General features: G+C 41.9%; 1 protein-coding gene across 3 annotated transcripts; it reads left to right on the forward strand.

The window, feature by feature from the left end:
- The first annotated feature begins 3576 nt into the window (after positions 1-3576).
- Positions 3577-21257, forward strand: cpt1ab (carnitine palmitoyltransferase 1Ab (liver)). 3 transcript variants are annotated; one of them, XM_052060062.1, is made up of 19 exons: positions 3577-3733; positions 7201-7365; positions 7806-7948; positions 8421-8592; positions 8908-9009; positions 9272-9409; positions 9518-9595; positions 9916-10023; positions 10593-10680; positions 15412-15607; positions 15987-16175; positions 16265-16370; positions 16478-16594; positions 17337-17501; positions 17904-18035; positions 18132-18284; positions 19416-19529; positions 19640-19732; positions 19817-21257. In XM_052060062.1, exons 2-19 carry the CDS (start codon positions 7225-7227, stop codon positions 19901-19903), a joined length of 2322 nt encoding a protein of 773 aa, XP_051916022.1. In that variant the 5' UTR covers positions 3577-3733; positions 7201-7224; the 3' UTR covers positions 19904-21257. The 3 variants fall into 3 exon arrangements, with proteins under 3 accessions (XP_051916022.1, XP_051916025.1, XP_051916024.1); XM_052060065.1 differs by lacking the exon at positions 10593-10680 and adding an exon at positions 11150-11234; XM_052060064.1 differs by lacking the exon at positions 3577-3733 and adding an exon at positions 4584-4718.
- Positions 21258-22099: the final 842 nt, after the last annotated feature.

Consider the following 22099-nt stretch of genomic DNA (forward strand, 5'->3'; position numbering starts at 1 on the left):
AGAGCATGCAAAGAAAATTAACTGGTTTTATGAAGTGTAATCAAACAAAAAGTCATCTACCGACAAGTGACTTTTTTCAGTGTACCGGTACCTTGAACTTGAACTCAACTCAACCCTTTCATCCTCTTTCATCTATTACTGCTTCAAACAAAGTGTATGCAGAAAGGTGGTTACGATTGCACGACTGTCTGTGTCTTATGTGCTGTGTTGTATTATTCGTCATTTTATGCTAACTGTTATTTTGAATGGTGGCGGGGGCACCCGCAGCGGCTCCTCTCTCTCCTGGGGAAAGAAATTTCATCTGTGCTGTATGTTGCACATGTAGCACATTTGACAATAAAGTTGACATGAACATGAACTTTATGTAGAGAGCACTTTAACAAGCTGTAACAAAGTGACGTTTACATTGAAAATAAAACATAAAAAACAAATGATAATAATAATATGACATTTTAAATTACAATATCAAGAAGAGTTCCATTTACTTTTAGTATAAAATAGGTACAGGGATTCATCCCTTCTTGTTGTATAGCCTACATTTTGTGTAAAAGAAAAACCCTGCTAGAAAATAGAGAACATCTCAAATGCATTTAGGGTTGATCAGAGGCACTTTAAATTAGTGGCAAATGTGTGCTGACTCACATTTAACAAAAGTTTCATTGTGATTACATAATTCTGAGCACACCATTATTAAGCGAGGGTGTGTAGATTGACTACGTAGAAAGAGCTTCTTCACACAAATGAATAAACTTTGTAAATCACATGTATTTTAGTCTCATGTCTTGAATTTATTGTGTCAGCACCAATTTATGACGCCCCCTAGTGATGATTTATTGAACGTGTGCATCGTGAGTACATCTCATCCATCCATTTTCAACACCGCTCATCCTGAACAGCGTTGCGGGAGGGTGCTGGAAACCCATCCCAGCTGACCTCGGGCAAAAGGCGGCCTAGACCCTGAGCTAGTCGCCAGTCAGTTGCGAGGCACATACATAACCATTCACAGCCACATTCACACCGTCATCGGGAACTGAGCCCACACTGCCCGCACACATATTAGGCGAGTGTACCACTCAGTGAACTATACATCTCAATTAATTTGAATACTTGAAAACTACATACTGTATTACTAGTTCAGTGTAAATAGCGAAACTCATGGTGTGCACTGTACATTGAGACAATATTATTTTTCATAATATGGATTGAACTAATGAAATGAATCAACTCTTCTCTGATATTCTACAAGGTACCTAATGAAATGCATTCATCCTTTGCAATTATTTATGTATTTACTTATTTATTTACTGTACTTGTTTACCTGAAGTTGTTCTCTTGCCACTTATCACAGATCGGCTGCAAGTGTATGGGAGCTTTTGATTGTATATTATTATACTTATTATATTATTTATTATTATTGTTATTATTATAGGGCAGACTGGTAGTCGACAGGTTAGCGCGTCGGCCTCACAGTGCGGAGGTGCAGGGTTCAATTCCGGCCTTCTTGTGTGGAGTTTGCGTGTTGTTCCCGTGCCTGTGTGGGTTTTCTCTGGGTCCTTCGGTTTCCTCCCACATTCCAAAAACATGCGCGGCAGGCTGATTTAACGCTCTAAATTGTCCCTAAGTGTAAGTGTGAGTGTGAGTGTGGATGGTTGTTCGTCTCGGTGTGCCCTGCGATTGGCTGGCAGCCGGTTCAGGGTGCACGCCACCTGCTGCCCAAAGACAGTTGGGATAGCCTCCAGCACGCCCTGCGACCCTTGTGAGGATAAGCGGGATAGATGGATGGATTATTATTACATTACTTAGAGCTACCAAAGCAATAGTGAATAAAGTCATAAACCAGGTGGCTCTGTGACCACCTTGGAGCCCCAAACATCCATTAACATTCAAAAGTGCCTGATGCAGTCTCTTTTTTCCTTTTTGTCTACCTTGTTTCAGATACCTCTGTTTAGTTACATCATAATTTAAGTATCTGCTTGTGATATTATTTTTATTGTATTTAATTCAATGCTCTCTTTTGTACATGTACTGAATATACAATATATCCTAATGATTTTATTGGACTGCCCGAAGACAGCTGGGATAGGCTCCAGCAGCCCCCGCGACCCCAGTGGGGATCAAGCGGTTCGGAAAATGAATGAATGAATAATTGTATTGGTTCTTGCACTTAATTGTTGTTCTTGCTGTGACGGTTCAAAGCCGAGAAGATATTTGGTATCCCGCTCAGTCCTTTATGACTTGGAAACGACACATACTAAGATACAATAAAAATCTGATGCCCCCCCCCCCATAAAAGTGTATTTAATACAGTGAATCCCTGTCAAATTGTGTTTTGCAACTAATTAATTCGTTATTTTATTATTGAATGAATGACAGTGTGGTTCTGGGAGTGCAGAGCAGCAGACAGGAGAGCCCTGCATGTCAATAGTGCCCAAAGAATAATTGGCCACTTTTTACCCTCTATGGACACCATGGCCAGCTCTCGCTGCCTCAGCAGGGGATAGGGAAATTAAATTTTTTGCCAGGTTGCAAAAAGTTGCAGTAATTTATCAGGGCAAATTATCATTTGAAGTAACCAGGAAGTAGAATCGTTGTAGTAACTGAGCATATCTGTTAGTTTTTTATTGAATGTGTGTGTGTGTGAGAAAATGATCCTCGTGTCCTATAGATGCAACTTATGATGATATTTGATGCCTTTTTATTACGTAGTTCAATGGTAAGACATTCCATTGGGTTTTCTATTTTATTTGCCAATCTCTTGATTTTACTGCATTTAAGTGCTTTGTCTACTTAATATTGCAACACCCCCTCCTTTTCTGTTTTCCCTATTAGTTGCAAACATTTCATAACCTTCTATTTCCATTTCACTTGTTTTATCTTTGTCAAGCCAAGTTTCTAATATGGCAATTATTTTAAATTTATTGAATTTAGTCAGGTATTCTTTGATTTTTGTGAAGTTTTTACAGAGAATTCTGCCGTTTAAGTGTATTACTGAAAGTGCATTTTCCAATTTTATATTAGTTGTTCATCCAGGTAATAGTCAGCATTTGTTACCCTATGTTTGTTCTTGAAGAGGTTATTGTGCAGGTCCAAATTGTTCTCTGGGTCGAATGGCTTATAGTCAGTATCTTCAAAGGGTTGGAAGTCCATGTAATTTAAAATGCTAGTGCAATTTATTAATATTTCCATACAGATTTGAAATACTGAGGTCTTGTGGCACACACAATTCTTTACTTACATAATCATACTAAAGCAAGTTAACTACACGTATTATAATATTTTCCTTTTTCTTCCTAAGAGTGCTTTGCTGAGGTTTTTGGGACAACAACAGCAAAATCAAATGTAGGACATGTTTAGATTATACAGTTGCCCATATGTGATCATGGGGGGCTCCTTTTTGCCTGTGACCCCTAGGTGGACTAGAAGCCCTCCTGGTGATCCACGGTGTTTAATTGTCAAGAAAGTTGAAAAAGAAGTGAAAAAAAGTCAAAAAAGAGCTCACGACGCTCAAGTAAAATCCTGACGTCACTTTTTAGTGTCCTCACTTAACTCTTATAGTACCTTATACCAGGACGGTCCTCCCCGTGGCGCTGTTTCACTCGGAACGAACGTGACGTGTAAAAGAAAGGGCGGTCTTCACAAGCTCTCATTCACGTAGCTTTTGTCAACGTTTGCGGTCCACATTCTTCAGCAGCCGAACGGTGTCACATTGTGTGCAGATCCATAGGAAGGCTCGGTGAGTAAAATCTTTCCATGTAATCGCATCTTTCCATCGTCTTGTCTTGCCCACGGTGCGGTGAAAGGACGCACTCATGAAATATGGCTGCGACGTATTTGGCAACACAAACGCTTTCAGATAAATGTGGCGAAATATGGTCCAAATTGTTTTATGATGCCGTTCATTCGAATATTTGAGTTGAGTTGTTAGTGCAGTGAGCGACTCGTGTGGCCCTTTAAATGCGTAGGGGAAAGACTCCCAACTTTTGTGTCAGGAAATAAAAACACATTAAAGCTGTTCAGAGCAGACCATGTTTGACTCAGTTTCTAGACTGTAAATGTCCCCACTGTAGGACAAATAAATGATCTTTAGCACGCACTCGTCATTCTACCACAGGTTGCTGAATTCGGTCGTCAGAACCGTTGGTGTACCTATTCCTTTTGAAACACTCCTTGGTCATTGATTAATTAAAACCATGCGTTACATTGTCCAGGTAGTGGGCAGTATCACTAGGTAAGATGTCCTCCACAACACTTAGGTAGGCAATGGTGCAAATAGAGGTCGTTCATTGTCATGGACATACACAGGGCACTTTGTCGTTCGGTAATAATGCGTAGCATTAAATCTAAGCTTCACAATGGGGCGTGATGAAAACAAATGAGTCACAAACTAGGAATTAATTCCATTATGCTTTCGCCTGATTGTTAAACTCTGAAAAGGGCCAGTAGCGTTGCATCTCGGACTTGTGTATCAACACGTAAGAGACATGATGTACCGGAAGGCTTTCTTATCTTCCTGAAGGCTACAGTGCATTATTGCATGCAAAACGCAGAATTTGGTTATTACACCGGGCTACAAGTGAGTGACCCAGTTTTTGATGGACCACATGCTCTCGCTGCTCCTCCCATACCGTCCCATCAATGGCAGACACGTATGGTGTGTGTCTTTGCCGATAAAATTGTGTGTTTTTGGAGAAGTTTGGTTGTGACGGCACCTTTGAATTGTGAGTAGTTGATGACGGGTCTATAATGCACATTAGCGACGTTACGCACGTTGACTGTGGGGGTGGTTACCATCGAGGGAAATGTTTAAAAACATGGACCATTTGACTAAAATGATGAATCTCTAAAATGGCAGCAGCACAGTATGTACGCTTATAAGTGTGCATAGGACGGGTTGTTCGTGTTGTTTCCAGCTTTTCCTCGGTATCCAGGCGAGTAGCACTGCTCGGCGACCTTTCGCCCAGTTTCCGCAGTGGAGGCTGTATCACGTGATTAAGAGGGGGAAGGGGCGGTCTGCGGAGACACTGCTTTCTTGGTTGATTGAAAATACCCGCGCGACGTGTCCTTAAACCCGGACTTTCCCTCTGTTGGTGTCAGCGTGAGCTTTCCACAACAGTGATAAGCTCTTTTGTAATTACACGTCCAAACGTTAAATGATTGTTCAAATGCATTTTTTTTTGCACCGGGCAGCCGTAAAGCATGGGGATCCATAGCCTAAGACCTACTAAGACAGTGCTGTCGTACATATGGTTGTCATCCAACATGATTATACCAGCTACTAACTAGCGCTAAATATGTCATCTCCCGTTCTAGGAGTGCCTCGTGATCAGTAAATGTATTTCGTAGTTTATTTGACCTTTTTATGTTTTGCATTTTATGCAAATGTTATGATCGGCTGTAACGTCCTAATACGCTGTCACTTATTGGATCAGTAAATTAAGACATGCTTGGCGACACAAGCTGGTTTATTATGGGGAAGTTCTGCGCCCCCATGCATATATTTAAATCACAAAACTATCTGTGTATATATTTTTGAAATACAGTAACTCTGTCACATGCCTTATGATGTCACACATACAGTCCATGACAGCCAATAAAGTTTTCTTTTTAATCTTGTCTGTGAAAAAAACAAGTTGGTTGTGTGGGACTTCTTTGCGTTATTTGCATTCTGTGCAACCTTGCAGGACCTTGTGGGAGAGCATTTACAACAGGGGTGCCCAAGTCCTGTCCACAAGAGCCCCTTTCCAGCCGGGTTTAGATGTGTGTAGCAATCATTTTCATCCCTGGCCCCTAGAGTTACGGTTTCCCTAGGAGGATCGGTTAACTGTGAAACCATTTAAATGTAAAAACTCCTTGTCATATTATTACATAGTAACTTTGCTAATGCATTAATTATTTTTTTAAAATAATTTATTTCCACCAACAAACTGATGAGTAAAGTGATTATGAAATGTCAAGAAATATAGTGGCAAACATACTAACATTTACAACTCCTGTATAGTTTATTAACACTTGGTGTAGACAAAATCCAATGGAAGTATGAATTGGCTAAAAAAATGTATAGGGTTGAACATTTTTTGAAACCATTCTCATCTGAACCACAACGTTGAGCCGAAACGACTGCATTGGTTTGTTTGTGGTAGTTTTGGAATAAAAGTAGGCAATGAATGCAATTTTACAGGACATTTTTGAAGGCTTTAAGAGCTATGTAAATTTATGGGGCGTGTGTGTGTGTTTGGCTGACTTTTCACTGTACTGCACTCTCAACATGTTTCCTTGAAAGCGGTAACAATGATGAGACAGTCAGCCAAACTTGTTTTCATGAGCCAGAAAGATGAGTGTCCTTGCTCCTTTAACGTCCACATGTTGTAAACCAAGAATTGGAGTACAATCCAAACAGGAAAGTCGGTAATAGAAAATGGCTCACACGTGATTACAATCTAAATTTAGCAACAGGGCTAATTTCCGATTGTCACTTTGTGCTCCTATATTTGTATTTTACTGGCAAACAACGCCAAATCGAACATGTATAGAACAAATTAACATACAGCGATGCACTACTCGATCATTGCGTTGTGAAGGGACCACATTAGCCAGTGAAAACAAATGAGTACGCAGCACAAGCAGCAATACCAAACTGTTTCAAACAACAAAGTGCATGCAGGAAAAGTGGTTAAGATTGCACGACTGTCTGTGTCTTACGTGTTGTGTTGTATTATTTTGTCATTTCATGTTAACTGTTCTTTTGATGGCAGCGCGGGCACCCGCAGTGGCTCCTCTTGTTGTCTGGATGAGAGGGAAGAAATTTCGTATGTTCCACATACAGCGCATTTGACAATAAAGTTGTACTTGGCAATCACTGATTTACATGATGTGGGCTTCTTCCCGATTTTACTGTGTCTCTGCCTTCTATGAGTCTGCTTGCTACTTACAAAGCTTAATAACAAGGTTCACTTTCACCAAGGCAATGGCCATACAGGTCCTATCAGTAACTTAACATTAACAACAACAACACATGATGGATCAATCACGTCAAAGGTGTAACAACTTCCATTATGCAATGCATCCATTTCATCACTCTTGCCTTCCACCTCAGTGATTATCTATTAAAAGGTGAAACAAAAATTCGCAAGGTATGCACCTGCATCTCAGTGTTTTTTTCACGTAAGGAGGGCATTCTTTCTCTTTGTGCTTCCTTCACAGTGACTTTGCACAGAAACAGCCGCCATGGCAGAAGCTCACCAGGCAGTGGCCTTTCAGTTCACTGTCACCCCAGATGGCATCGACTTGCAGCTGTGCCACGAGGCTCTGCGCCAAATCTACCTCTCTGGTCTTCACTCGTGGAAGAAAAGATTCATTCGCTTCAAGGTGAGCGGCACTCTGTTGGCTTCAATGTGGCGTAGTCAGACTCTTGAACCAATTGGGGCCATTTCAAATGCACTCACTGAACTCGTACAACCTATTATTAAAATACTGTATATTTGTCTATTGTTTGGGCAACAAATTGCTCCATGAAAGCTCTTTCTCAACAATGTTTGACAACATTGTTCTTGATAATTGTGTGGATTGTTGTAGATTACTGAGCTTCCCATATGTCACGCACTCTCAAATAGCATGCCTGACATTTCTCTCTGTTACACCTTTGTCGACTTGGCTTTTTACACACACCACTCTCCGAAATCACTCAAACATAATAAACTGATAACATTCTCTTCATAATCAGCTACCCGACTTTGATAAATAAATTAATGTCAATCTTTGTTTCCTGGCTTGACTTCACCTTGTTTGTTCTTTCTAACCTTTCACAGAATGGAGTTATGACTGGTGTGTACCCAGGCAGCCCTGCTGGCTTCATGGTTGTGGTCGTGTCTTACATGTCGTACAATAAATACAACCAGCTGGATCCATCTCTTGGCTTGTTTGCCAAACTGGGACAACACATGCCCATTAGGTAAGCCCTGTAGTGACTGCATTCAAAACAACAACAGAACAGAACCAGGGTAGCACTGTTGCCAATGGTAGCTGTAGAATCTTAGTTGGTTATTGCACCTTTTGGTGCGATAAATAGTAGATCCGCGTTGCATGCTAAAATAGCGAGCAACTCGGGAAGATGGCCCCTTCATTTAAAAGCATGTGAAATTATGTTTTTATTAGGGCTGTGCTCGACTCGGCCGTCACTCAAATTAAGCTATCAAAATCTTGTAAACAAGAATCATATTTGGAAAGACACCTTTTATAACCCCCCAAAAAGCCAAGATCGAAGATTACTTAATTTGTTTATGCTCTATGAATTGATGCTCAGCCAATTTATTTTCAGTCGTTCAGGACTTATGATTGTGTTAAAAAAGAGTAGATATGCCTGATAGAAGGTAGCTGAATGCTGGTACAGTCTTTGTGTCACTTTTCTTTCTCCTCCTCTGCAGTAAATATATGTCCACAGACAGTCAGAAGATTGTTGGTGGGGTATTGGTGGGCACAGGTCTATGGGTGACCATAATCATGATCATGAGGAATGTCCTCAAGTGCCTGTTGTCGTGGCACGGTTGGATGTACGCACGCCACGGCTCAGTATCCTGGTCGACGCGGGTGTGGATGGTGAGGCACACTGATTGTGCAATGTTCTCGTACGAGCTGTCTCCATATACTCAAGAATGCAGACATTTTGCAAGAAAATTGGTCAATTCCAAACCTGTTATTTCGTTCTGATTCTTCAAAAATGGCCGCCTCTTTACCCCAATTTCCAATTATTTTTATTATAAGTTTATTGTACTTTAATGATGAATTTGCAGAGTCGGTGAGACCTGATATGTGAGCTGTCTATTTAGTCTTTTAACAAGATGAATGAGTTTTGTTGACTTTTCTGTTTGACGCCACCGCATTCTAATGAAGAATACTGCTTTTCTCTTCCAGCTGTTAGTTAAGGTGTTCTCTGGAAGGAAACCAATGCTCTATAGTTTCCAGAACTCCTTGCCACGGCTGCCTGTTCCATCTGTTAAGGATACTTGCAGAAGGGTATGTTCTGACAGGTGGAGAAAAGGTTCTTGTTTCCTTTGATAAATTTTCATCAGAGCAATGACAGGAGATCAAAGTTCATCCCTTCTGTTGTATCTATTTCAATTATTATAACATGTATGCTCAGGTGAAGGTTATATGTCATCAATACACTTTTTTCTTGGTACCTGAGCAATTAAATAACACTGTAGCTCTACTTGGTTTCCTGACTTACTGTTTACACTTAACCGTTACCTTTTCCCATGCATCTTTTAACTCTCAGTACCTTGAATCGGTCCGCCCACTAATGGATGATGAACAGTTTAAACGAATGAAGGGACTGGCTAAGGACTTTGAGTTGAATCTGGGTCCTAGACTGCAGTGGTACCTAAAACTGAAGTCATGGTGGGCCTCCAATTATGTGAGTCGCAAAGATTTATTTTACCCCTTCAAATTGTTGTGGAAAGAACGTTCTCTCGCAATATTGTCTCATGTTCATCTCTGCCATTCTTCACATGCACCATCACAGGTCAGTGACTGGTGGGAAGAGTATATTTACCTTCGAGGTCGAGGGCCCATCATGGTGAACAGCAACTACTATGCCATGGTAGGAAATCTCGACCAGTTATTTGTTTGTAGAGAAGTATACGCCTGAATAGAGAATTTCATTCTGTCTGTTTCACTCACAAATCAGACCTCGTACGCTTTCGGATTTGCAAATATTCTGTGTAAGCCAGGTGGCTTTAACTACACAAATGAGTTGACCACACAGTGCCGACCTTTAACCATTGATAATTTGGGGAATCTGCACAGCAGTCCAACTTTCCCATCGTGAATGGAAGACTTCAACAGCAAGATAATTTGATTCTCTCTGTAATGACGTTGGCACATCTTGTACCAAGTGTATGATTCCTCTTCTGTCCGCAGGACTTTCTTTATGTGTTCCCCACCTCAATTCAGGCTGCCAGAGCAGGTAATGCTATTCATGCCATCATGCTCTACAGAAGGAAGCTGGACCGAGCCCAGATCAAGCCCGTGAGTATGGAACACCGTTAGAGTTCTCGCATCCCCCTGGCCCCAGTGCGTACAAATGCTTTGTCAAAATGATTCCTTCGTCCAATCAATTCTGTGGTAATTTGTATGTGTTCACAATGCGCAACACTTCGAGCCGTAACTGTAAACTGACTGATTGTGGAGAGTGTTGTTGGCTCACAGTTTTTGCTTGTTTGAATCGAGATGGTGTCCTGATTACTGACAAAGCGAGATGATCAGTGTATTTTTAACCTGTCCTTCTGCTTCTTCAGAGTGCAGTTGAAAGAATTTAAATGAATTTCCTGTTGGCTAAATGTACTGCCAGCTTGACCCCCTTCCCCTCCCCCTCCAACCCGCATGATGCCCACATGCAAATTTCTAGTGTCCTAATGGAGTCTTGGCACATTTTCTGCAGTATATTGCGTGAACTCACACTAGCCCCAGCTACAAAGACTCGCTGTCTGTATGAATCTGTACAAATCCCCACGCATGGGCTTGCGATGTTAAACACTCACATTCAGTTGTCTCTGTCTTACTGTCTTGTCCTTTCGCTGTGTCGGATGCTGCGTTAGATATACTTGCTGGCAAACAAGGTTCCTCTGTGTTCGGCTCAGTGGGAGCGGATGTTTAACACTACCCGCATCCCCGGTTTGGAGACAGGTAAGATGAGGGGACCTGTGCTGTACCCTCTGAACCATACCCTTCCCTCTGACCTGAGCCATCACAATGGCAGCAGCCATTGGAAACCCCTGCCCTCCTTGATTCTTTCTCGACAACAAAGCCCTGAAACAATGCAACCTCTGATTGGCTGCCATAGATATGAGTTTGAAAATGAATGCAAGTAGTTTGTGATGTATTTCTGAAAAGTCTCCACATTGGCGATCTCGGCTTTGCTGTTGGCATTGAAAGGGTTGGTCATTGGTTTCTGGTTCCTGTTTAAATCCCTCTCCCCTGGCAGCCTTCTGAGGTTCCTCCCGCTGCCTATCAAACCAATCGTCATCATTTCCTCTCCACCTCATCCATGCTTCTGTTCCTGTAGGTGTGTGTGTGTGCGTCTGCTGCTTTATCTGGATTATGGCGATTTAGAATGTCCTCTCGATTTGTTTGACTCTCCCCTCTTGCTTTTCAGCTCATGCTCCTAAACACTATTCCCATGTGTTCCGCCCAATACGAGCGTATGTTCAACACCACTCGTGTTCCAGGTGTAGACACAGGTAGAGTCTGCAGTGTTGCCTCCTCCACGCTACTCTGACTGTAATTGTCGTCTCTCTGTGGGGGGGGGGGAATCGGACCCAGTAGATTTCGTAATACTGTACTCATGTGTTCTGCTCCTTGCACATATGGTGAATAATTTGCATGTGGCTGAAGTCCAGGTTAATTGTAAAAAAAAATGGTGGGTGAGATCTACAAGACCAACGAACCTGACCTGGCATGATTACTGTGTTGAATGCTAATGGCTTAATTGTAAATGTACAGCCAACGTATGAGTTATTTATTGCATATACCTACTTGGAAGCGGTTGTGCATTTGGAAGGGGTTTAATTTTTCGTGTTCAGAAATTAGTCCGGCGGTGTGTTTTGTTTCATATTGAGTGGTACACAAAACATGTTGACAATTAGTTGACTGGGCCATATCCCAGAGGCCATATCTGTTGTATTGGAATGAGCTGTGTTTGAGGTGGAGGCCATTTTAGTGCAGTTTTGTTGTGGCCTTTAAATAATTCTGCATGAAACCCAAACTGTGGCTGAAGAATGACCTGCTAACACCACCATGAGACAAAACTGTCGATGTGGTGCAGCACTGAGCCGCTTTTGATACTGCAACCTCAGTTTCCTGTTCTAAGATGACACGGTTGTTCTCTGGTTGGTTCTTTTCCTGCTGTTGCTCCTCTTCCTCATCTATTAATGCATTGCATGTTTAGAGATGCACTTTTGTTTATGTCAGTAGTTGATTTAGCGGCACTGTGTTTTTGTCAGCTCTAACGAGACTTACCAGGCACCTACGATACGGATGGTGGGTTTTCCTCCCTGATTTTCTCTGAACAATAGACAAAGAAGTATGCTTCCCAGTGACAACACTGCTACGAGGTGACATGAACCTCTGTTGGTTGCTCGTCATTGTCTTTGTCATCTTCATTATCAGCGTTTGACAACATACAGCTAGGAGTAGCAAAAAACACTTAACATCCTCTTGGAGTAAAATTCATCGACTTCCATGGCCAAAGCGGAGACCTCGTTCTGCTCCGTGGGCGTCTCGTCTGATTGCCGTGTTCAGTGTGGAAAACTCACTGCTGATTGCCTCATTCTGAAGCAATTACAGTGCTGTAGTGAAATATGGCCTGTGAAAAGAAAGTGGATGAGCAGTGTCTGAAGTGCGCGCTACCAATTCCACAATTATTCCTTTCAAGTCACTTTAACTGCCTTGAATACTTATTTGAACCTCATCAGTTTGGCCATGTGCCCAAATCTATTTTGTGACTGCAGGTTGATTGACTTATCATGACATATTTGCATTGACAAGAAGGGACATCATTCATGAATGAATGAATGAAAGAAGGGACATAGGTATACCTTTATAAAGTAGCTGCAGAGTGTATATTCGATAGAGAACACTTTTTACCTCAGGGCTGTGTTAGTTATCTGAGAGGGCGCAAATAATTTGCAGTGTAGATTAGATCGTGGTTGTCACAATCACACAAACTCAAATTCCAATCAAGTTGGAATGTTGTGTAACACCTAAATAAAAAAGCATACCATGATTTCCAAATCCTTTTCTATCTATATCGAATTGAATACAATACCAAGACAAAATGCATGTAACATGTTCCCAAAAAAAGGCGGCCCGGTAGTCGAGTGGTTAGCATGTCGACTTCACAGTGAAGAGGTACCGGGTTCAATTCTAGCTCTGGCCTCCCTGTGTGGAGTTTGCATGTTCTCCCCATGCTTGCGTGGGTTTTCCTCCCACATTACAAAACCATGCATGGCAGGTTGTTCGTTTCTGTGTGCCCTGCCATTTGCTGGCAACCAGTTCAGGGTGCCCTCTGCAAATGGTCCAACAGTTTACCGTAAATAGATTTCTCAACCTATCGTTGCAAGGAATTTAGGGACTGTCATCATCTACGGTCCATAATATCTGGATAAATCTCTGCACGTAAGACACAAAACCGAATGCCTGTTAGTTTCGATTCCCTCAGGTGGCACTGCATCAAAAACCGACATCAATTTGGTAACGATATCACCACTAGGGCTCAGGACCACTTCAGAAAACCATTGTCAATCAACACAGGTTGTGACAACATCTAGAGATGGAAGGAAATTAAAACATTAGCTTGCAAAGCAAAAGCCATATACATATCAACAGCACTCAGAAACGCAGCCGGCATCTTTGGGACCATGTACATCTGAGATGGCCAGATAAAAAGTGGAGCAATGCTGTGGTCCGAGTGTATATTTCTGATTGTTTTGGGAAATATTGGGTGTTGGGTCCTCCCAGCCAGAAAGAAAAAGGACTGTCCAGATTGTTACCGAAAGTTAGCATCTATGCGGTGTGTTTGTGCCCATGGCATCTATCAAGGCACCATTGATGCTGAAAAGTACATCCACGATTTGCTGCCATCGAAGCAATGTGTCTATCAGGCACATTCCCGCTTATTGCAGCAAGACAATGCCAAGCCATTTTCTGCACTTGCTTCAACAGTATGACTCCTTAGTAAAACAGTGTGAGTACACATCTGGCCTGCCAGCAGTCCAGACCAAACACATTGGTAAACACGCCCATGTCCCATCTCTTTTACAAAGTTGCCCGTATCAAATTTCAATTGAGTGGATATTTGAAATAGTTGACCTAAAGTTGAAAAGGGTTTGCAAATAATTGTATTCTGCTTTTGTGTACATTTCACACAATGTCCCAATTTCATTAGAGTTGTGGTTTGTAATATACTTTTAACATTAACTTCTAATACAGGGGTCACCAACTCCGGTCCTCGAAAGCCTCTATCCTGCAGTTTTTTTTCTATGTTTGCCCCCACCAACCCACCTGCTTCAAATGATCAGGATCATTATCAGGCTTCTGCAGAGCTTGCAGATGACCTGATCATTTGAATCAGGTGTGTTTGAGGAGGGAAACATCTCAAACGTATCTAATCCGAATTATTTTGAAATTGAAATGCACAAGGAACAGTTTGTATTACCTGTTTGAATTTGAATTAATGTGAGGTTTTAATGGTGTTATGGTTGTGCATTACATTTTAGAAAACAAGATGGGAGTCGATAAATCGTAGAAAACACTTACTGTACAATAACATTTTCCTTGATGGAAGTGGAGAAAGCAGAGCAGACTAACTATAATATGCATGTGTAGTACTTGGTGTTTTCGGGGTCTATTCTTAGTATATGCGCACCCTTGTGTTGCCTGTAACAAAGTTAATTGCTGTTTGAACACTACAAGCATCACTGAGGCAATATGATCATTAACTCTGCATTGAACATACCAAAGCTACTTTGTCTCATTGCTACACGGTACTGTTCAAACATGCATGCATCAAACTCTTCCATGTTACATCCTCCTCCTTGCATGTCCTTCATTTCAAGCTCCCTTTTACTACACCCAGGTACACATTTCCGTTTCTCGCAATGACCTTGTTTTACATCGTTGTTTGACATGTGACATTAATAGAAGCCACATCTACATTTTGAAGTAATCGCCGTAAATGTTGCATCCAAACATGGACAGCTGTATTTTTGCGTCGGATCATATTTACTGTTTGGTGCACTCAGAAAGGATTCTGATCCCCCTTGAATTTTTCCACAATTACGTTTTGGGTGAAATTGATACCCTGAGTGTTCCATAAAAGATGTACTTTTTCAGGCAGTTATAGTACCATAATAAAAACAAAACTATTTGATGTAATTGGAGCCCCTTAATGGGAGTTAAATTAACATTAATTGTTTGGTGCCTCAGGACAGTAACCCGACCCTGAAAGAGCAACTCGGTAAAAAAGGTGACGTCAAAAGTTCTGTGCATCGTTTAACAATTGTGCAGCAGAAGTTGTGCCTTTCAATATTCCTGGATAAGTTTCCAGAATGCTCGCTCCTTGAATATGGGGGGAGGGGGGGTGCCTTAAAATGCTTTCTCAGGTGCAAGGCCTTAAATATACTTGTACCGTATTTGCCTTGCTAAAGAATTTCCTGTGAAATTATTTTAAACCATCTGATTTCCGATCAAATTGTACAAACATCTCAAAGATGATGAAGATGGCCTGAATACTCTCTGAATGCACCAAGATCTAATTTAGTTTGAATGAGGTTGTCTAGAGTACACAGGCAAACAGCCAATTACAGCCTCGCTGACTGTTTGCCCTTCCTCAACTTAGCATTGGTGCCTGTCCTCTAGATATCCTTCAGCACACGAACGAGAGCAAACACATAGCCGTGTACCACAAAGGCCGCTTCTTCAAGGTGTGGATGTTTTACGATGGACGGCTTCTGTTGCCACGGGAGATCGAACAGCAGATGGAGAGGATCCTGGCAGACCGGTCTGAGCCCGCGCCAGGAGAGGAGAGGCTTGCTGCCCTTACTGCGGGGGACAGGTGGGTGCATGGCCGCATCAGTCATTTATTTGTGAGCACAGTTGACACAGTTGCAGAGCAAAGGGCACGTGTGTAAGTAAAATTACACATCACGTGATGATTTTAGTCTCCGCGATGGTGTCCAAATTAGTAGCTATAATTAAAATAAAAACTGAAGAAAGCCTCAAAAAATGTTTTCACTGCGATAAATAGCTTTTGTGTCCACAGATACAAATGCATCAAAACATGAAGACGTATTTCTTCATTTACATAAAGTGAAGACAAAATGCTACATTTTTGAAAAGCCTAAAGATGGGTTTCTTATTATTTACTTTTTGCAAACAACAAATTGGATCCATTTATATGTATGCTTTTCTTCATGTCCATTGTCTTTGCGCAGGACGCCATGGGCAAAGGGCCGCGACACCTACTTCAGCCGTGGCAAGAACAAGCAGTCTCTGGATGCCATTGAGAAGGCAGCATTCTTTGTGACCCTGGATGAAACAGAGCAGCGGTTTGATGAAAGCAGCCCAGTCAAGTCTCTGGATAGTTACGCCAAGTCTCTGCTCCACGGAAAGTGCTACGACAGGTTTGAAAAGATGCATGGGGGAGGGGAGGAATCATTGGATGAAGCACAAACCTGTTGAGTACCCTGACAGTTTTCCCCTTTTTACTTAGGTGGTTTGATAAATCCTTTAACCTGATCATTTTTAAGAATGGGACCATGGGTCTGAATGCTGAGCACTCCTGGGCCGATGCTCCAATCATTGGTCATCTGTGGGAGGTGTGTCATTGTCCCTGAGATGATATTGAATTGAGTTTTTGTTTTGTAACACCAACTTGTATTGAATCAATAGTCATGCTTAACCATGACTATTACTTGTTTGGCAGCATGTGCTTTCCATGGACCCATTTAAGCTTGGCTATACTGAAGACGGTCACTGCTGTGGGGAGCCCCATCCCAACCTGCCTGCCCCCCAGAGACTGCAGTGGGACATCTCGGATGAGGTAAGACCAGCTGTAGTTGGGATTTGCATGGCCACAGGACTTGCCTTCCCCCTGCTGGTTACAGCTTGCAGTACAGTGATCCCTCGCTATTTCGCGGTTTGTTCATCGCCGCTTCAGTGCATCGCGGATTTTTTCAAACGTATTCCTAAAAATGGTTTTATTTTTAAATTTTATTTATTTTTTAAGGTCCGCGAGAAGCAGCCAAAGTCAGCAAAACAACACAGAGTCACATAGAGCAACATATACAGTCCTACATGTCTATTTTTACTTGTTTTTGTTATTCATAAACTAACCTAACTTATACATCTTCTTGTTTTATGTTGAGAGGCAAGAAATATCATCTGTTATGTTACACATATACACATATACTGTATATGTTACACATACAGCACATTTGACAATAAAGTTGAATCCAATGTTTAAATCTATTAGTATACAGCATTAAGTCATGCTAATTACTTCAAAAGTTACTTCTACATGTATGTATACCATTAAATTTGCCCTTATAAATATTATGTATATGTACCTATATGGAGGGGGGGGTCGCTACTTCACGGATTTTCGTTTATCGCGGGTGGTTTTGGTCCCCATTAACCGCGATAGATGAGGGATTACTGTCGTCTTAGCTGTATGCAAAGAGCTAAAGCAACTTCCATTTTATGCTAACTGCAGAGTGTTTGAAATATGTTGTCAACGGTGTACATATGTTAAGTCAAGCGTGTCGCCTTTGCATTTCTTCTAGTGCCAAGGGATCATCGACTATTCTCTGACAATTGCGAGAACTCTGGCTGACGATGTGGACAGCCACATTTTCCCCTTCAGTGATTTTGGCAAGGGCCTCATCAAGAAGTGCCGCACCAGCCCTGATGCCTTTATCCAGATTGCCCTGCAGTTGGCTCATTACAGGGTTTGTACTTTCAGCTCCCTGGCCAGATACTAAACTTAAGGATTTTGTCAAATCAGTTTCTGCGATAGTACTTATGTTGAACTTTATATTCTCACAATTCTGTCTTTATTTCCCATTATTTTCTGTGTGACTGATGCACTGGGATTTATTTATTTATTTATATCCCTACCGTAAAAGGCTTCACTGAAAACCTAAAGAAGCAACATGTCCATTGACTGTATTAGAATTCCAGCAGAGGGCAGTCAAAACTTCCAAATCACAATAAGCTGCTATAAATTATCAGCAAACAGGTTTCATCAGCTGTGCTTCTGGAGTGTGTGTGTGTGTGTTTGTGTACACACGCACCGGAATATGAGATTAAAAAAAAAAGCATAACAGCCTAAATTTCCTATCACTAAACAGGACAAGGGCAAGTTCTGCCTGACCTACGAAGCCTCCATGACACGTTTGTTCCGTGAGGGTCGAACCGAAACAGTCCGTTCCTGCACTACGGAAACGTGCACTTTCGTCCATTCCATGATCGGAGATGAGACTGTAAGAGTGGTTAAGAATCGTCTTTTTTTTTTCTTTGCTTCTCCTACAATGGATTGCGATGTGCTTCTGCTGAACAACACTTCTTCTCTTTCTCAGAGAGACCAACGTCTGAAGTTGCTCAAACTTGCAGCAGAGAAGCACCAGAACATGTACCGCCTGGCTATGACCGGCATGGGCATTGATCGCCACCTCTTCTGTCTTTACGTGGTTTCCAGGTACCTGGGAGAAGACTCGCCCTTCCTCAAAGAGGTATAAGCGTTTTAATGTGAATTTTTAAATTTTATCAGGGGACTGTTGGAAGTCGCCGCAGTCCAATTCGACATTGAGACTGTTCAATCCTTTATTTGTCCAAATAAATTTTCCTCCCTCATAAACCTTTTGCCATAATATATTCTAGTTAGAAGAAGAAGAAGAAAACCTTTATTAGTCTCACAATGGAGACATTCCCAATTCACAGCAGCAAAGTTATGAAAGGAAGAAGTAGAACAACAAAATATAGGAGCTACTGGAAAGGCAGCCACTCTCGCAGCGCCAATTTGAAGTCAAAATAACAAACACAACACAACACATAGGAGCTGTAGCGTCCATTGACGAAAAGAGATTAGTTCACTTCTCCTGTCCCACGTAATCCGCTTCAAACTCCAAGCCGCGACTCCCAGTTCCAAATCCGCATCGGCGCTCCGCGCTAACGCTCCTTTCTTCTCATCGTCGGCTCATCAAGACTTGCATCCATCCAGCCTCAGACCGTTCAACAGCACTTATCTCTCCGCTGAACAAAGCAGGGCTGTGAAAAATACTGCCCATTACAGGCGCAAGACACAAGCGCCCCGGGACTGTCCAGCAACGACAGTCAAATGGCGCCGACATTCCTCCCAGTCAAAAACAGTTAGTTAGTTAGGCAGCAATATGTACTCGTGGTTAGCATGTCTGGTCAAGGGAAAGATGTTCTAGGTTCGAATTCCCTCTCTCGTCCTTTTGTGGGCAGTTTGCACATTCTTGCATGTTTATTTCCTCAGGTACTCTGGCTTTCTCCAACACTCCCAAAACATCCGCCTTTCTTTTTGTAACACTCTCAAACTAAACCAAAGTTAACTTGATGATCTATGTCAGAGATGGAAGGTCACAAGCACAATAATTAATTGCTCTTCCATTCAATACTGGTAGCTTCACATCCACTTTTTGTGACAGTTTTATTCGCCTTGACATTTTTCTCATTTAAAATATGTCTTGTCTCGATAAAGTTTGGGAAAGGCCCAATTTGAGCATTTACTGACAGAAAATGAAAAATGATCAATTGTATTTTTTCGGGGAGGGGCAGTGGGCTCCCCCTTCATGTTTTTCCTGAGCAGAATAGTAATTTTCAGGTCTTTTGGTTTTTAGGTGCTATCTGAGCCGTGGAGGCTATCCACGAGCCAGACACCGCTGCAGCAGGTGGAGCTGTTTGACCTCGTCAGTCACCCTGAATATGTGTCGTCTGGAGGCGGCTTTGGACCGGTAGGTTGCCCACACAGCTCAACGGAATCGACGAAACACGGATTGTTGTGGAATACTTCAACATAGCAGTTTGGGAAGATCCTCACTTGTTTTTTTCTTCCCTCGTCAAGGTGGCTGATGACGGTTACGGTGTGTCTTACATCATCGTTGGAGAAAACCTGATCAACTTCCACATCTCCAGCAAACACTCCAGCCCTGAAACTGTACGCTCGCCTGTATTTTACCACCGTGACTCTTGATCTTTCCATTGACTTCTTTAAATCTTGCTCTTGGTTTCTTCTCGACAGGACTCTCACCGTTTTGGTGGCAACATCAGACAGGCCATGTTGGACATACTTGACCTCTTCCAGCTTGAGAACAAAGCTTCCAAGTGAGGGCCTTTCTCTGGTCCATCTCACGATGCGTAATCTTCCTGAAGCTGTACAGAATCAAATATTGGTTTGGGTTATTTTGAGGTGATGTTCCACGAACAAACTGGTGTATTGGGATGTTTTTACAAACCTTGCTCTCATTTTATTTGTGAGGTGTTTATGTGGACTGTACGTACATGGCAAATTGTGGATTCTCGTGGTGTTTGCTGCACCTAGTGCGCACATTCACAATTCAATTTACAGGACTGTACGCACCAGTGCCTTATGATGAACTGCTTGTGTGAAAAGGGCAGGAAGGGAGGAGCGATTAGATCTGACATCTCTTTTATCTCCCGTCATCAGAAGCACTGAGCAATATCCAATATCAAAGGTTTTCATTTGCAATGTGGTGTGAGATATATTTGCTGCTTTGTTCCATTGTTTGTTTTCTTTGAGGTCTGCTTCCATTTCATTAGTTGCAGTTGCACGCGACTTCCACTTGTCAAACTTGCCTTGTCGCGATATTGTGCTGTTTGTCAAGCATTTTAAATCGAAACTCATGATCAGCTTTGGGCCAAAGAGTGAGCTGGATTGTAGAAGACTTCGAGCTGTTTCCATCAATGGGCCCCATAATGCCTTTCTGAATCATGCACATATGATTAAACGTGTTGCGTGTTCATATATGATGTAGCGACAAATGTTTGTCTTGTTTTCATCCTCAGGGTTTGCTAACTTGGTGTAGAAAAGTGCTTTTATTTCCAGCATGTATATGTACAGCGGTAGTTGAGATGCAGTTCGATGCGGCCATGATGAGCCGCATCGGGGATGACGGTCCCTTGCGCAGTCACAACGTATGTCCACAATTGTTCATTAACGAGTTGGTAGTTGTACACTCCATGAATACAATGGTTTTCTCACATCACATCAATTCTATGTTTCACAAGTCCATTTGGAAGTTGTGACACGAGAGCATGTGTCGTTGCTACTCCATCACGCATGCAACAGAAAATGGGGTCTGGACATCTTTCCAGTCCATCATGAGCGGTTGTCTTGCCTCGAGTGCATTTCTATTGTGTACATGCTGATGGTACATTTTATTTATTTTTACCAAATTTTAGAAACGCACAGTGAACAGATGTAGACGTGCTTATTTACCAAGGCTTTTTCTTTTTCTGCTTCGAGTACTTCTCCGATCTGTTGTTGACTGCCTTTGCCAGTAAATATCATCATGATTTATCGGAAAACATTCATGTTTATACCGCTGCATGGTTTTTGAAGATGATGCTGTAAATGTTTGCTTGTAATTTAAGGTAAGAAATGATAAGCAGCTGTTGCATACCAAAAGTTTTAACAATAAAGTGAATTTCAGGAAAAAAAATGAGTGTGAATAGTCTCTGGTGTGTTTTTGTCAATCAAACTTTTAGTTTCACCTTAACTCATTCACTCCCAATCACGTTTTTAAACGCCTTTTGAGACTTGGTCTAGAATTGGCTGGTACTGAATGTGTTACCGGTAATCATGCATCATTAGCTATTTGTAGCTATCAAATATACGGCACATAGCTGTACTGCTTATATTTAAAAAAAAAGGCACATGAAAGGTAAAGAGATCCTTTTTTCAATGTATTTGTAGCAAATCGTAAGGCTTTCATTGTTGCGTTATCATTTTTTACTCTGTCACATTAACCTGACACCTCACCACATGGTTGCACTAGAAGCTCTCAGGTACTCATTTACGTTTTGGAGAGTACCGTTTTTAGTAATTGTCCCATGGAAGGTTCAGCCAGTCACTCATATATATTGAAGGAAGATGTTTGAAGGCGTCACAAGGTGACACCTGTCCAAGGAGGGCACGGGCAGGAAACGATTACATGTGACCCTGTCCGCCATGTCGGCAGTCGCCTTTTCACTCACTCACACACACTCACGCCCAGCCTGATGTCACCCTGGCCTGGGCTTCCGATAGCAGGCCAACATTTCAAGACTGCATTCCTGAGGTCAGCTTACTCTTCTCATATGAGAAACTTCCGTTTGGCTGATTAACATACAAAAAGGACTAATTTTCATCGCCGAATTCACGTGTTTGTTATGTTTTCATACAGCAACGTTTATGCTGACCCTGAATGACCTCGGAAAGATTTGATAAGTGTTGCTACTGAAGAAAACATTCTCATTGCAATTCAAGAATAAAGAGAGAAATTAGGGAAAGCCTTACCAGCCT

This window comes from Hippocampus zosterae, chromosome 3, assembly GCF_025434085.1.
Source record: "Hippocampus zosterae strain Florida chromosome 3, ASM2543408v3, whole genome shotgun sequence".
Classification (NCBI taxonomy): domain Eukaryota; kingdom Metazoa; phylum Chordata; class Actinopteri; order Syngnathiformes; family Syngnathidae; genus Hippocampus; species Hippocampus zosterae.